This window comes from Podarcis pityusensis, assembly GCF_964106645.2.
Source record: "Podarcis pityusensis genome assembly, chromosome: 10".
Taxonomy (NCBI): Eukaryota; Metazoa; Chordata; class Lepidosauria; order Squamata; family Lacertidae; genus Podarcis; species Podarcis pityusensis.
This window is the reverse complement of record NC_138035.1, coordinates 10,476,566-10,493,210: the sequence shown is the minus strand read 5'-3', so window position 1 is coordinate 10,493,210 and position 16,645 is coordinate 10,476,566. Positions and strand designations below refer to the sequence as shown.

The following is a 16,645-nucleotide window of genomic DNA, read 5'->3' as shown; positions in this document are numbered from 1 at the left end:
ACTAAACAACAACAACAACTGCAAATAACCATGGATCACTTCATACAATGGTCAGACATAAATGTCAAGACATAGCATGAATGTCACAGGTGTTCCACAGCACACTGATCAGGAATAAGAAACCTGCAGATCTCCAGGAGTTCCAGATTCCATCGACCCCGAGCCAACAAGGCCAAGTATTATGGAAGCTGTGGTTCAGTAACATCTGAAGGACCATGTATCCCCCAACCTTACCAAAGATCACCGTTGCTCCCACCAGCCCCAGCCAGAATGATCAATTGTCAGGGAGAACAGATGTAGCCCCAAACCTCTGGAGGGCACAAGGTTGGGAAAGGCTAGTATATAGCTGGAAAGGTTGGCATCTGTCTTTCTCAGGAGACAATGGAGGATAACACCTTTAGGAGTGAAGTCAAACTGCTCAAAGGTAACAGCACCTGGTAGCAGCTTGTGAAATGGCTCTCAGTTGGACTAAGTATCGTATTTTTCTGACTATAAGACACCCCCATGTATAAGACGCCCCTATCTGGGGAGACTCTGATTTAAGAAAATGGGAGATCTATCCATTTATAAGACACCCCCAAATTTCAGACATTATTTTTTAGGGAAAAAACCTAGTCTTATACACAGAAAAATACGGTATTTCTTCTTGCTAAATGTATACAGCACTGATGTATTCTAGATATCAGAGCTAAATAATATAATAATAATAATAATAATAATAATTTATTATTTATACCCCGCCCATCTGGCTGGGCTTCCCCGGCCACTCTGGGCGGCTTCCAAAAGAATATTAAAATACTATAATACATCAAACATTAAAAGCTTCCCGAAACAGGGCTGCCTTCAGATGTCTTCTAAAAGCCTGGTAGTTGTTGTTCTCTTTGACATCTGGTGGGAGGGTGTTCCACAGGGAAGGCGCCACTACCGAGAAGGCCCTCTGCCTGGTTCCCTGTAACTTGGCTTCTCGCAGTGAGGGAACCGCCAGAAGGCCCTCAGTGCTGGACCTCAGTGTCCGGGTAGAACGATGGGGGAGGAGACGCTCCTTCAGATATACTGGACCAAGGCCGTTTAGGGCTTTAAAGGTCAGCACCAACACTTTGAATTGTGCTCGGAAACGTACTGGGAGCCAATGTAGGTCTTTCAAGACCGGTGTTATGTGGTCTCTGCGGCCGCTCCCAGTCACCAGTCTAGCTGCCGCGTTCTGGATTAGTTGTAGTTTCCGGGTCACCTTCAAAGGTAGCCCCACGTAGAGCGCATTGCAGTAATCCAAGCGGGAGATAACCAGAGCATGCACCACTCTGGCGAGGCAGTCCGCAGGCAGATAGGGTCTCAGCCTGCGTACCAGATGGAGCTGGTAAACAGCTGCCCTGGACACAGATTTGACCTGTGCCTCCATGGACAGCTGTGAGTCCAAAATGACTCCCAGGCTGCGCACCTGGTCCTTCAGGGGCACAGTTACCCCATTCAGGACCAGGGAATCCTCCACACCTGCCCGCCTCCTGTCCCCCAAAAACAGTACTTCTGTCTTGTCAGGATTCAACCTCAATCTGTTAGCCGCCATCCAACCTCCAACCGCCTCCAGGCACTCACACAGGGCCTTCACTGCCTTCACTGGTTCTGATTTGAAAGAGAGGTAGAGCTGGGTATCATCTGCATACTGATGAACACCCAGCCCAAATCCCCTGATGATCTCTCCCAGCGGCTTCATGTAGATGTTGAAAAGCATGGGGGAGAGGACAGAACCCTGAGGCACCCCACAAGTGAGGGCCCAGGGGTCTGAACACTCATCCCCCACCACCACTTTCTGAACACGGCCCAGGAGGAAGGAGTGGAACCACTGTATAACAGTGCCCCCAGCTCCCAACCCCTCAAGACGGTCCAGAAGGATGTTATGGTCGATGGTATCAAACGCCGCTGAGAGATCCAGCAGAACTAGGAAACAGCTCTCACCTTTGTCCCTAGCCCGCCGGAGATCATCAACCAGTGCGACCAAGGCAGTTTCAGTCCCATGATGAGGCCTGAATCCCGACTGGAAGGGATCCAAATGGTCCGCTTCTTCCAGGCGTGCCTGGAGTTGTTCAGCAACCACTCGCTCAATCACCTTGCCCAAGAATGGAAGATTTGAGACTGGGCGATAGTTGGCTATCGTGGCCGCATCTAAAGATGGTTTTTTAAGAAGCGGTTTAATAACCGCCTCTTTCAGCGGGTCTGGGAAGGCTCCCTCACGGAGGGAAGCATTCACCACCCCACGAAGCCCATCGCCCAGTCCTTCCCGGCTAGCTTTTATAAGCCAGGATGGGCTAGGATCAAGGAGGCAAGTGGTTGGTTTCACTCGTCCAAGCAGCCTGTCCACATCCTCGGGGGTAACAGATTGGAATTGATCCCACACAACTTGACTAGACAGGACTCTAGCACTCTCCCGCCCCGGCCCTGCTCCCACGGTGGAGTCTACCTCTTCTCGAATCTGAGCGACTTTATCTGCAAAAAACTTTGCAAAGTCATTGCAGGAGATCATGTGGCCGCTACTGGGCCCTGATGGAGCAGGTGGTTCCGCTAAATTGCGAACCACCTGAAAGAGTCTCCTGCTGCTGTTTTCCGCAGATGCAATAGAGGCGGTGAAGAAAGTCTTCTTCGCCGTCGCTATCGCCACTTGGTAGGCTCGACATTGAGCTCTAACCCGTGTCCGGTCAGATTCAGAATGGGTTATCCGCCACCGGCGCTCTAGCCGTCTCAGCGATTGTTTCATTGCCCTCAGATCCGTGGAAAACCACGGGGCTGTCCGGACTCCATGCAATCGGAGAGGGCGCTTTGGAGCCAAACAGTCAATAGCCCTGGTTAACTCCACATTCCAGCGGGCCACCAGGGAATCAGCTGAAAGGCCATCAACATGGGATAAAACATCCCCTACCACTCTCTGGAAACCATTTGGATCCATTAAGTGGCGGGGGCGGACCATCTGAATCGGTCCCGCCTCCCTGCAGAGGGGAAGGGTCACGGAGAAGTCCAGTTGCACCAGGAAGTGATCTGACCATGGCACTTCTTTGGTTTCGCTTTTACTTAATGTCAGATCACCAACATCCATAGAGGTGAACACCAGGTCTAAGGCATGCCCGTGGCTATGAGTTGGGCCAGACTTATTCAGGGACAGCCCCATGGAGGCCATGCTTTCCACGAAGTCCCGAGCGGCCCCTTGTAAGGTCGTGTCGGCATGGATGTTAAAGTCCCCTAGGACAACCAAACTAGGTGTCTCCAGGAGGACATCCGCCACGACCTGAAGCAGCTCGGGCAGGGAATCCTTGGTGCAGCGGGGAGGTCGGTACACCAATAGGAATCCTGTACTGCCCCTATTGCCCAACTTCCAGAACATGCACTCAGAGAACTGGGTCTTTCCAATAGGACGCCTGGTGCAAACTAATGACTTCCTAAAAATCACTGCAACCCCCCCTCCCCGCCCACAAGGCCTGGGTTGCTGTGCGTAAGAGAAACCTGGTGGACAAGCAGCGGCAAGGACGGGCCCATCTGCTTCATCCAACCAGGTCTCTGTCACACATGCCAGGTCAAATCCTCCATCCACAATCAGGTCATGGATGGCAGAGGTTTTATTCATCATTGACCTGGCATTGCACAGCAACACTTTCAGGTCATGTGGGTTTCCCTTGTTGATTCCAGTATCCTTCCGGTCAGGACCAGACCTGGAGGCAGGGATAGTCCTCAAACAACGACTAAGCCTGCTTCCTCGGTAATGACATGGTCTGGTCTTAGCGTAACTCCTCCTCCTACCCGTGATCACTGAGATCGGTTGTCCGAGTGCATCCCCCCCTGTGGAACCTGCCCCAGCCATTTTGTTTGCTGGGACCCACTCCCAGGCAGCCCTGACCCCTCCCCTTAAAATCAAATTAAAGCCTATACAAAAAACAAACTAACAGAACAATAAAACTATAAAAACAAAAAACAAAGTTACAAACACAACATAATTAAATTAAACAAATTCCCACACCCAACTAAACACCCACCCCACCCCACACACCCGAGGCCTCCCTGGAGCCCCATAAGCTGCGGAGGCGAGTATGGGGCCCGCCCCCATGCCCAAGGTGGAAAATGGGCTTCAAGGGGGAGCGGTCCTCTCCAAGACTCATAGGCAGAGCGGCAGCAGCGATGTCCCGAGGCCTCCGTGGAGCCTTATATGCTGTGGTGGAGTATGGGGCCCGCCCCCAGGCCCAAGGTGGAGAAAGGGCTTCAGGGGGGAGCGGTCCTCCCCACAAACTCACGGCAGAGCGGCAGCAGCAATGTCCCGAGGCCTCCTTGGAGCCTTATATGCTGAGGTGGAGTATGGGGCCCGCCCCCCGGCCCACGATGGAAAAAGGGCTTCAAGGGGGAGCGGTCCTCCCCAAGACTCACCGGCAAAGCAACAGCAGCAATGTCCCGGGCCTCCTTGGAGCCTTATATGCTGTGGTGGAGTATGGGGCCCGCCCCCAGGCCCAAGGTGGAAAAAGGGCTTCAGGGGGAGCGGTCCTCCCCAAGACTCACCGGCAAAGCAACAGCAGCAATGTCCCGAGGCCTCCTTGGAGCCTTATATGCTGTGGTGGAGTATGGGGCCCGCCCCCAGGCCCAAGGTGGAAAAAGGGCTTCAGGGGGGAGCGGTCCTCCCCACAAACTCACGGCAGAGCGGCAGTTTAGGTACCGGTAGTTCTGATCCTATAATTCCCAATAGAAAAGCTTCTGGTTTAGTTTTTGGTTTTTTTTACAAATGTTATCTTAAACATCTTTTCCAATTCATTATATATCATTTCCCAGTAAGTTTTAACCTTATTACAAGACCACCACATATGAAAAAAAGTACCTTTCTCTTTACATTTCCAACACTTTCTCGATTTTGATTTATATTGTACGTTTTTGCCAGTCTACTAGGTGTTAGATACAATCTATAGAACATCTTCATATAATTTTCTCTTAAAACCATAACATGCTGCAAATTTTATATCCATATTAGTTGCTTCCATGCCAATATTCAGTGAGAATCCGTGGCTTGAGGTATATATCGAATATAGGGAAAGCGTGTGAGCACATCTAACCTACTTATTGCATTGTCTTCACCCTAGGGCACGGCTGGTGAAGCTGTTGCCCTCCAGATATTGTCGGACGAATATAACTCCCATCATTCTCAATCACTGGCCATGGTGGCTGGGGCTGATGGGAGTTGGAGTCCAACCACATCTGGAAGGTTACACCAGTTCAACGAGTACACGAGTTCAAAAGCTCCAGCCTCTTTATGCAACAGACTGGGAGCATGCTTATCGATTTCCCGATTCTTCCTCTGAATTGCCGGCTTCAAAAATCTTCATCTGTAAGGGCAGCTACAGCCTCACCAAAAAAGCAAAGTGTTACTTGGTCATCCAGTTTCATTGTGACCTCAGGTGATCTGAAAGGTGGGCAGACTCAGGTTACCAAATTTAGGATTGAAGCTGTAATACCTTAACATCAAAATATTTCGCAAAGTTTTTTCAAACTTACAACAGAGAGATTTTGGATGTTACCATAACTGTGCATAGCTCTCATTTACATCAAAGAGGCTTCTGTACACACACCCTCTCTGTCTCTCTCTCAAGGTGTCTGAAGAACGTTTTTAATGAGATTGACATGCTGGCTGAGAGCATAAGACACTGTTGTTTACTTGTATTGCAGTCCAGCCACCCCCAGTTTCACATACCCAAAGAACCATGCCAGCTCTTTTCATGTAGGACTTTATTATAATATGATTTACAAACAGTTGGGATTCTTTGCCTGAAAATCCTTCACAGAATGACAGACCAATAATTTCGTCTCTCTAGAAAGGAAGCGGGATAAACTGCTTGCCAGAACAGCTTTTCTTCTTTACCTACAGAGAAAAACATTGCATTAAGGGAAGTTTGAATGTCACTCTGACGGGATCGGCAGCTTTGTTTACTAATTGCTAAATTGCTGCAGAACCTGAACGGTTTATCATTTTCTCCTTGCTGTGTTAGTCCTCTCTTAAAAGTTTCATTTTTAAAATTCTAAACAGACCACGACAGCACTGTAAAACATTCCATAGAATGCAATGGACCTATTAAGTAATTTAAACTAGGGAAGCAGTCTTTACATCAAACTGATCTCAGTCTATTGAAACTTTTAAACTGTATAAAAGGCATTGTATACTACGATAAAGGTATTGCTAATAGAAATGTTTATGCAACTAATTTTTTTTTGGATGACATCATCTCAGATGAGACATAAAGTATGTGTTGTTGTTTTTGTCAAAGCTATTGTCATATGAAAATGTGTACAGATTTTAGAGATCAATGCTTGTGGTTAATTGATTTCTGTTTCTTGAATCGGGTGACAGTCCTTTGCAAAAGGTAACTCACAAAAAGTAACTGTGGAAATATACCAGCAGATATGCCTATACTTCAAAGACCAGCCTGATCTGAAGGAAATCCTTTGCCTTTGTACAACGTGGTCATCGTAAGTGCCATGACCTAAGCTGCCAGTTTCCTCAAAGCACTTTCTAAACTTCCACTTTGCAGACACTTTAGGACAGGCTTCATGAGTAGGGAAGAGATGAGGCAGGACTATCGTTAAGAAAAAAACTGCCTTTCAATTATTTGCAACTCCGTAATTTCTTGAACTCCACTGATAATCCCACCTCAAGGATGAGACAACTGAACATCTTGCTGTGGAATTTTAAGTACAACTGCAGTGTAGTATTTCCAGAACATTTGAAGCTACACATTTAAAGATAGTATCAAGCATGTCTCTAAAACACCCTTCCACCATATCTCTCTAGCGTTGTCTAGAAAAACATTGCACTTTGATTTCATTTCTGCCAAATGCGTGGATTGATTTTAAGCAAAATTTTGCAGGATGCAAGTATTCATGCAATACCAGACATTCATAAACAAGCACTTCTAGAACAAACATCCTAAGTACTTTAACTACATTCTATTTTTTTTATTATTTCACCACCCTTTCCATCTATTTTCCAGCACCACTTTACCTGTTGACTTTGGACGACCCTCACTTTCTGATTACCCCTTAGTTCCTAGTTGTGGAATGGTAAAAAAAAACAATACAAAAACATGCAGTGAAGCAATCAGCAATGTAAATTAAGGCAAAACATGCAATGCATAGCAAAAACACTGTTGGAAGTCAGATCAACTAAAGAGATATACTGATTAACACATGGATTAAAGTCACAATTGCTTTCCATTATACAAAATGCCATTTTTCTCCAGCTTAATTGCATGATTTCAAGGCATGCTGAGGATGCACTTTTGCATTCTGTGGAGAGAGTTTGATCCAAAGGAAAGCTGCAGACTGAGCTTTTCAGGGAAAAAAAGTTTAAGTCAGCATAGAACTGACATAGGGAATTCACTGCCACAAGAGATGGAGACGGCCACTGACAGCCATCTAAACTGATGATTATTAACCATAATGGTTACATGGAGTCGCTGTGTTCAAAATCTAAATCTAAGTTGCTGGGGAGCAAAGACCATTGAAGGCTGTTGCATTCTGTTATTGTTTGTTGTCTTGCCAAAGGCAAGCAGGGTTCCTCTCCATTCTTCCTCACCCACCCTGGACCTAACAATGGGAACTTGGACGCAACGTGGTTAGTGTGCAGCCTTAAGAAGCACCCTTCCAAAAAATACATGTGCATCAACTCAGGTGCAGGACACAGAGAAAAGCAATATCCTGCAAGAAAACTCCAGTATTAGCCAACAACCACTGCTGTATGTTTGGAATTAACGGGGAGGGGGTGGTGCCAAACTGTGCCATGCACTGATCACTGATTTTTTTTAAGCATAAATGGAAAATCCGCTGCCCCATTCAACCTCACGGAACAGAAGACTTAAAGGTTGGAAACTCGTATGCCAATACTTACAGCGCAGCAGCACCAGAGATGATCTCAATAAGCTCCTTGGTGATGACAGCCTGGCGGGTGCGGTTGAATGTCAGAGTCAGCTTGTCAATCATCTCAGCTAGAAAGGGAGACGGGAGAAGTTCCATGACAAAAGTATCAATAAATCTGAAGCTACTCAGCCATTTTACTTTGCCCACTGGTTTTAAGTAAGGAAGCGTTTTGAGTACTTTATATAATCTGCTTTCTTGCTTGCTCAGAACCAAGGACTTAAGTTACTTTAAACTTGAAATTTTGTAAATATTGTGAATCTCTGAATATGAAAGGGTACAGCATCAAGGATTCTACCAGCTACTTTCTGGGCCAAGGGCTAATTTCTATACGGTCTTTTCTATCCATGACAATTTCTGTTATCGCTTTCCATTATAATGAACTCTAGCCAGACTGTCCTCAGGCAAGTGCAGTGCAGTCCTATCTACAATGCTCAGTAAGTTCAATGGCGCATACTCCCAAGTAAGTGTGCCTAGGACTGAAGCCGTAGGGTTGTCTTAACAAAGCCAAGGTCTTTTTGTGAAGCAAATAACTAAAAGGCAGCTATTCTAGCTGGTATGTAAACATGTGGGATGTGAAACTTATAGCAGTCAAGTACAACATTCCTACAGTGGACATGTTGGGGGATGTTTTGTACCACTCAGGAGAAAACGTCCTGTTTCCTCCTGAGCTGGGACAGACTTCCACTGCATGTGACTTTAAGAGGGTACAGCCTATTCTGGGCAGAGAAGCAGACGTTCCTCCATGTTGTTTTGTTCTTCTTCTTCTTCTTCTCCATTTTGTGTTTCTGTATGTTAGGTGAAGTGACTGCTCAATCGCAGTCACTTGGAACCAGTTCCCTTATGGGACAGTTTATATAGTTACATACTTGTGTAACCTAAGTCTGCCTTCAGGGATCTATCTGTGAACCTGAATGAATCTGTGAGTAAACTACTTTTATATTAAGCTTAATCAGATTCTCATGTCTATTCTTTTTAAGAGGGATTAGAAGGGATCTTACCAGGAATCTTGAGTAGTGAGGCTCAGACAAGCCAGCAACAAGCTAACCGCTGTGTAATTTAAAAAGGGGGATGTTTGGAACTGTGCTAGGATACGGAACTTGCTAGCGCAAGTTAGGAAGGAGATCATTAAATAATATATCCTCTCCTGCCTCCCTAAACATCCCCACAAAACAGAATCTTGCCTGCTCTCCACTGGGCCTCTTATCTAAATTTTGGTAGTTTCTGCTTTTGCTGCTAACTTATCACAGTACACTGTAAACTGCATGGAGAGTTCCTTACAAGCATTCTTGCTGGCATTGTCCATGGCAGTCATCCTTGCACTTTGCTCACTAGTAGTAGACTCCTTTAATGAGTAGAAGATGATGTTTGCCAATGTAAATTCCTGATAGTTTCGCAGGACATCTGCATCAATATCATCATAGATACTAAGGCTTTCTGAAAAACGAAGAACAATAATATAGGTGGTTTATTAGTTAAGATTTATCAGATACAGTAATAGCAAGCCAAACACATATATGATGGAATTTCAAAACCACTGTAGATTAGCAATCAGCCTTTTTTAAAAAAATAAGAAAAACACACAGTAATTCCTTAGCTCTTCAGCTATAAGCAATTTCTATTTTACAAAATTCAACTAGCACTTGCACACTGTTAGCTCTAATCGTGCCTTTTAAAAAGCAAAATAAGAGGCAAAGAATACAATAGTAATAATAGTAGTAGTAACGACAATGTGTCTAAATACAGCATTGATAATTTTAGACCAAAATTCTTTGCTTCCTACCCACAGTGCGATAGATAAGGGCAATGGTTTGGCCTTTTGCAGTTAAGCACTCATGGAAACACAAACTTTAATCAGCATAAGAAGCAATAGCACGCAAGGGGGAAATGTCCCGAAAAATGCAATTGTTTACTCCACTAACTAGCCAAAGTCTACTTACCAGCACCAGAAACAGTCTCAAGAGAATAGATGGGTTTCTCATCTGTCTTGTAGGAGATGACGGACCTAAAAGAAAAAGAAAGCTCTGCTGAACAGTTTTAGTGACATGGCTTGAGAGCATCTGCCTGCCAAATGTTAAAATCCAGACACACTTAAGCAGCATGCAGAACTTCCTCTATTATCCTGGTGGCACTTGGAGCCACCTAACAGAAACCTACATTCAGACACCAAGCTAAAAACCTACATTAAACGCTAAACTATATTCAAATCTACTGACCTCTCCCCGCCCAATTCTTTTATTCCCCTTGAAAATGATGGAATTTATGCTTTCTCTTACCTGAACCGATTATAGATGACTGCTCCTTCATCGAATTCGTATCCAGAATTCAGCAGTTCCAGGGCAATGATCGACGCATCTCCAAAGGTGGGAGGCTTCCTCCCCACTTCCTTGAAGTTCAACAAGAAGTTCTTGCCGTGTGTCCTAAAACAAAAGCGAGCCCGCGTGTAAAGCACCATATTTTTCGCTCCATAGGACGTACTCTTTTCCTCCTATAAAGGGGAAATGTGAATGTGTCCTATGGAGTGAATGGCGCTGCGCAGAGAGGTAGAGCTGCGCAGCGCCCCTTCAGCGAGTGGGAGGAGGAACGCAGCCCCTTCTGTTCCTTCTCCAGCTTTGCTTGAACTGTGCAGTGCCCCTTCAGCCACGCGCCTGCCTGGAAGCCGGAAGAGGAACAGAAGAGTCTCCTTCTGTTCCTCCTCCAGCTTCGCAGCGAGGCGCCTGTCCTGCGAAGCCGGAGGAGGAACAGAAGGGTCTCCTTCTGTTCCTTCTCCAGCTTCGCTTGAAGGGGTGCTGCGCAGAGAGGGAGAACTGCGCAGCGCCCCTTCAGTGACGCGCCTGCCCTGGCTTCTGCTTTAGCTGCGCGCAGCCTATTCAGGCAGGGGGAGCCTTCATTCCGCTGCCATGAAGAGGCTTGGCGCGGTTATCCCAGAAGCCAGAACAGCCACAAGGTATCCCAGAAGCCAGATCCTCTTGCTGTTCTGGCTTCTGGGATTCAAAATATTCTTTTTCTTGTTTTCCTCTCCCCCAAACTGGGTGCGTCTTATCATCTGGTGCGTCCTATAGAGCGAAAAATACGGTAGATCCGGCCACAGTGAAACACGCTTCAGTTATTATCCAACTGCTATGAGTTCTATACGGGGCTGGTTTTGAGAAGCGCCCAGAAACTTCCCCTGGCCCATAAATGCAGGGCTAATGAGGGCCGCACCCATTGCTAGTGTGATGAAACGATGGCATAGACAGGAATGTTTACGAATACCTAATGAAAGTTAATGATGATGATGGAGACAGATGCTCCCCACTAGGGACGGCATTCTGCAACTGGGGACCCATCACTGAAAAGGTCCTGTCACAGGTTGGCACCGACTGGGCAACTCTTTCTTTGTATTCCATAAAATTCTTTCTTTGTATTCCAGTCCACTGAGCACCTCCATCCTTTTCACCATCCACTACATTCTGGGGCTTAAACCTGCCTCAACCTTCCAGCTTCTGAGCAATTAAGCCTTAGCCCTCAAGCATAGGTGCAGTGATCCTATGGTCCTGTCGGATGCATCCTACATATCAGCTCACCCTCAGCAGTCTTCGGGTAAGTATAACTGCCGTACATTACAATTCTGAGCATATTCAGTTGCTCCTAGGACAGCTTTCTCAGAAGGAAGCTCATTACAGCCTTTGAGATTAATGCAAAACTACCAGTGGAAAAGGACACGGGTGGCGCTGTGGGTTAAACCACAGGGCCTAGGACTTGCTGATCAGAAGGTCAGCAGTTCAAATCCCCGCGACGGGGTGAGCTCCCATTGCTCAGTCCCTGCTCCTGCCAACCTAGCAGTTCGAAAGCACGCCACTGCAAGTAGATAAAATAGGTACCGCTCTGGCGGGAAGGTAAAGGGCGTTTCCGTGCGCTGCTCTGGTTCGCCAGAAGCGGCTTAGTCATGCTGGCCACATGACCCGGAAGCTGTACGCCGGCTCCCTCGGCCAATAAAGCGAGATGATTGCCGCAACCCCAGAGTCGGTCACGACTGGACCTAATGGTCAGGGGTCCCTTTACCTTTTAACCAGTGGAAAGAAAGGTTCAAATTCAAGGAAAGGGCTGCTGTTCCCCATTACCTCTGAAGAATGCCTCTCAGCTTGTCACCGATTCCGACTAACATGACCTCTTTACCCGCATCTGTGAGGGCGGTGACTTGGCTCTTGATATTTTTAGCCACAGAAGTGTGGATAGCACCACAGAGGCCACGATCGGAAGACACCCCTATGAGAAGATACTTCTTCTTGTCCTCAGGGGCCTTGATTTCCGCTTTTTCATAAAGAGCTAGTAGAGAGAAGAGGGGACACAGCCAACAGCAGGCATCATTAGCAGCCATCAAAATACAGCGGCATCAAATGATACGTGGTAGAACTTCCTTCCTTCCCGCCATCTGTCATGGATGCTTTAGCTGAGGTACCTGCATTGGGGGGGGGGGGAGGTTTGGACTAGATGACCCTTGGGTCCCTTCCAGCTCTAAGATTCTATGAACTACAGTACTTCCAATAAGAATCACTTCTACAAGAAATACTGCCCCACCACCTGTTACTTAATCAAATTCCAACAGACAGATCAAGATCACGCAACAGAAACTATGAGCTTCTTCAGCATGATTTACTTTTCTGCATTTTGAAAGCTTGTTGACGACCCAATGTTTGAGTTACCAAACCTCAGCACACACCATATGAGATCAAGTCACAGCCTATATGCTGTGACAGGGAACCAGGCAGAGGGCCTTCTCGGTAGTGGCACCCGCCCTGTAGAATGCCCTCCCACCAGATGTCAAAAAACAAACAAACAAACAAAAAACTACCAGACTTTTAGAAGACATCTGAAGGCAGCCCTGTTTAGGGAAGCTTTTAATGTTTAATAGACTATTGTATGGTAATATTTTGTTGGAAGCTGCCCAGAGTGGCTGGGTAGCCAGCCAGATAGGCGTGGTATAAATAAATTATTATTATTCCATCAGCATGAAGGGACTGTTGCACCCCTAGTAACAGCAGGCGAGACACTATATGCAATCAAGGACAAGGTATTTTCCGCACAGGCACAGAATATGTCAATGACAGAATACAATGTTGTGGAATTTTCATAATAGCAACAAAAGCCACTCTCAGGTTTCTAGTCATGACCATATAGATAGGCTCTTGAGTGTGTGAGCAATACCTGGCAAAGTGTTTAAAACCAAAGGGGGCTCAGAAGTTTTTTCAACAGTGATGGGGTAGGTGGTTCAACATCTTGAATAGCTTCTTATCAACCCCCTTGTAGGAGAAATACTTTAAACAATGTAAAATTACAATGGCTTGTATCCAACAAAGTTCTTTGGTGACGCTTGCACAACATAACTTCAAATTCATTTCCCCTCCTGCCATGTCATCCCCCCCCTCCCCGGTTCTGGGGGTTCCCAAACATCTTTGCACTAATGGGACGACTTTGTTGGGAACAATCCAATATATAAAAATATGCTTGATTCCCATACATTTATGGAGGCTGCTGAATTCAGTCTATTTTGGTGTAGAATTTGGCTTGGCAGTTTGAATTTATTTAGAACAATATTTAATGTTGTTTTGCATTACTTTCTTTAAAACGAAACTTGGTACTGTATTTTATATTTGTATCATTTTCTTGAATTCTTTATGAGTTTTGTATTTTATTATTGTAAATTATTGTTCTCGAAGCTACAAACATGAGTCTGACCAAACTGCGGGAGGCAGTGGAAGACAGGAGTGTCTGGTGTGCTCTGGTCCAGGAGGTCACGAAGAGTCGGACACGACTAAACGACTAAACAACAATTGTAAATCACTTTAGGGCATCTCTCAATGTGTGAAGCAATATATAAAAGTAAAAAAGAAAGTAGGTAGGGAACCTTTGGCTCTCCAGATGTTGTTCACTCGTCATGCTCGCTATGGCTGGAAGGAATTTAACATCTGGAGGACCACAGGCTCTTTATCTCTGCTTTAAAGGACCAGCGCTTTATAAATCTAGAGAAACATCAAACTTTTGAGCTAACTTAACGTATCATCGTTTCCAATGGTCCATAGTTAATGCAAATTTTAAAGATGATTTGCAAGTCTACTTAGAAGTAGTTCATCAGAAAGTTATAGGTCAGGAAATTATCCCTCCTGTTGGTTTCTGCTTTCTCCACTGTGCAGCAAATGCTTGTCACAAGACAATGTTTACATTCCACAGTCAGAGTTACTGTTGGGTTCCCACGGGAATGGGAGACTGGATGTGACGTACACTGGTTTCCTGTTTTTCAGTGTTCTGTTGTTTTTTTGTTAGAGAGGGAGTTGCTTCTCTGCTCTCACAGAGGCAAGATGTATGTCTGTATGCTCTCAGCATAGCTTGTAAAGAAACTTCATCATGTAGCATATTACCTGCTTATCCTTTCGTTGCGTGACTACGCTCTGCATGGGCTCAAGATAAGACGAGCCTGTATCAGCTCCAGATGGGCAGGAGCTGATCAAAATCTCACACCTCCCACCCCCCAAATCCCCCCCCCCCCAATTTAAAGGCTATTCCTGAAGATCAGCCACAAGAAAGGCAACTTTGCTTACCCAATGCCCCGACTCCATAAACTCTGGCAGGCTTTAACTCTCTCTCTGCCCTGGAATACTTTGCTGCGGCAACCATCTTCATGGACTTGGTAATTTTCTGGATGTTCTTGATGGACTTTAAACGCCGGGTAACTGCACAGATGAGAGTGAATGAAGAAAGGGAGGATTTCAAAGAGACACTGAGAAAAAGAAGCATTAAAAAAGGATCTAATTGAGCACTGGTCTCTGTAACAAGTCAAAATCAACCCATCTGTAGAGCATTGGTGTTATGCAGCCAAATCTACCAGTGCAGGGATGAATAACCAGATGTTTGACTACAGTTCTCATCACCGCTGACCATTGTCTGTGCTGACAGGAGGAGGAGATGAACAGCGTCTAGAAGATCACTGGTTTACCTTCTCTGCAGTCGTTTTTGACATTTCAGGGTATGCATCTAGAACAGAATACTTACTATCTTTCAAAGTTGCCATATTCCTGACTTGGACCCTGAAAAAAAAACACAAAACAGATACTTCGTTTCTTTAAATGTTATTTCCCGCTGGTAGAACGGTGATTCACAGTTTTTCTAGGTTCAGAGGCACATCTGAAGGCCTAAAGAACTGCTGTAGGTACCAAAAAAATAAAAAAAAATCACAGGTGGTACTTGGCAATAATAATAATAATAATAATAATGCCAGCAGGCATCTGGGGACAAAGACTTTGGCAATCCCACCTGCCACTGAACCAAATGTTTTTTGACGATACATGATTTTGGTTTTAGCTGCTATCCCTGGAATGTTAACCCCAGCGTAAGCTGAGAGTTGCCTGTATATATTTATCATATTCATATATATGCCAACAGTGAATTCATTCTCTGCAACCAAAACAGCCTCATCTATGCGTAAGAGGCAGATACCAGCAGGCATGAGTGAGCCCCAAAGTTGGCAGATGTACAAAAATATTTAAAGGGGGGGGGGAATCCCCCAAAGGCAGCCTGATGTTCAGTAGTCACAAAGCACTCGTGCTTTGCTGTTATGGGAGTGGGACAGCTGAAGCGCTGAACTAGGAATACTGCACACTGCAACATTTTGTTGCAGGGCCCACTTGCTATAGGTAGAAAACTATGGAGACCCACAAACAGTAAAGCAAAGAGGCTGAAAAACAAGCTGGAAAGTGGACAACCCATGCCAAAACGATTGGGCAGAAACCTTGACAGGAGGAGGGCAAAGGGAAAAGAGATATTTGGCGCAGATTTACGGGTGCGCCACCCCTGCCCCGCAAATCCCACCACACTCCTTAGACTGGCGGCGGAAATAATGCAGGTTAAGCATTGCAATGCAACAGCCAAATGCCTGGGGGAGGGGAGCAATTGAAAGATAATTCAAAACGCTGCCCCTTCCCAGGATGTGGAGAGGAGAGGAAAAGAAAAGAAGAGAAGAGGATGCAGGTTAAGCTTCACAGACCAGCTGCTTTTTTCTTTTTCTGCAACTAGCAGTCTGAAACATAGAAAATTATAACCTTGAGAGGGAAGATATTGGAGGTTGAATGGGACATATCTGCTGCCTAATAATAATAATAATAATAATAGCAGCAGCAGCAGCAGCAGGTCAGGTTTCAATCGTGGCTCGTGGGACCTCTGAGCATGTGCAGAGTGCCCTCTCTCATTACCCCCTCGGAGCAGAAGGGCCTTCACCTACCATTGCGGCTGCGAGAGGGCTGCGGCGGCGGCGAAGGCGGCTCCCCGGGACAGCATGACGGCAGCGGCGGCGTTTCCTCGTCTCCTTCCGTCCCCGCCTGCGGCCTCCCTTCTTCTCCTTCTCTTCCAGGCGCGGCCCTTCCTTCCCTCGCGCGCTGCCCGCCCGGACCCGGCGGCTTGAAGGTCAGAGAGCCCCCACCGCGCATGCGCCGCAAGAGCTCCACCTCGGGCGCGGGGCGAATGGTAAAGAGGAGAAGGCCACGGCAGGCGAGGGGGGAGGACAGCTTCCGGGTGAAAGGGCGCCGGAACTTGGAGCCTCGCTCTACGTTCGTCTCTATGGTCCGCCACAAGGGCAAACCGGTCGGGTTTGACCTCTTCCGGACTCTACGGTTTAAACCTCTTATGCCGCGCAGGGGCGGAGCATAGAGATGAGAGGCGAGAGCGGCCCTTCCTCCCACGTGATCCCATA

The 16,645-nt window shown here is 46.4% G+C and overlaps 1 protein-coding gene and 1 long non-coding RNA gene across 4 annotated transcripts in view; one reads left to right on the top strand and one right to left on the bottom strand.

Annotated features, from left to right (window-relative positions):
• The window catches only part of LOC308486517, a 244,170-nt gene that overhangs the window by 76,755 nt on the left and 150,770 nt on the right, over positions 1-16,645 (top strand). The gene's annotated exons all lie outside the window — the stretch shown is intronic.
• ATP5F1C (ATP synthase F1 subunit gamma) lies at positions 5,728-16,414 on the bottom strand (the record flags this gene model as incomplete). 3 transcript variants are annotated; one of them, XM_081023232.1, is made up of 10 exons in its annotated part: positions 16,178-16,414; positions 14,953-14,987; positions 14,502-14,633; positions 12,027-12,231; positions 10,200-10,343; positions 9,864-9,928; positions 9,205-9,360; positions 7,898-7,994; positions 7,013-7,057; positions 5,728-5,875 (listed from the first exon to the last, which is right to left on the bottom strand). In XM_081023232.1, the coding sequence occupies exons 1-9, from the start codon at positions 16,231-16,233 to the stop codon at positions 7,051-7,053; spliced, it is 897 nt and encodes a 298-aa protein (XP_080879358.1). In that variant the 5' UTR covers positions 16,234-16,414. The 3 variants fall into 3 exon arrangements, with proteins under 3 accessions (XP_080879358.1, XP_080879359.1, XP_080879360.1); XM_081023233.1 differs by lacking the exon at positions 7,013-7,057 and having other exon boundaries at positions 16,178-16,412; XM_081023234.1 differs by lacking the exons at positions 5,728-5,875; positions 7,013-7,057 and having other exon boundaries at positions 7,894-7,994.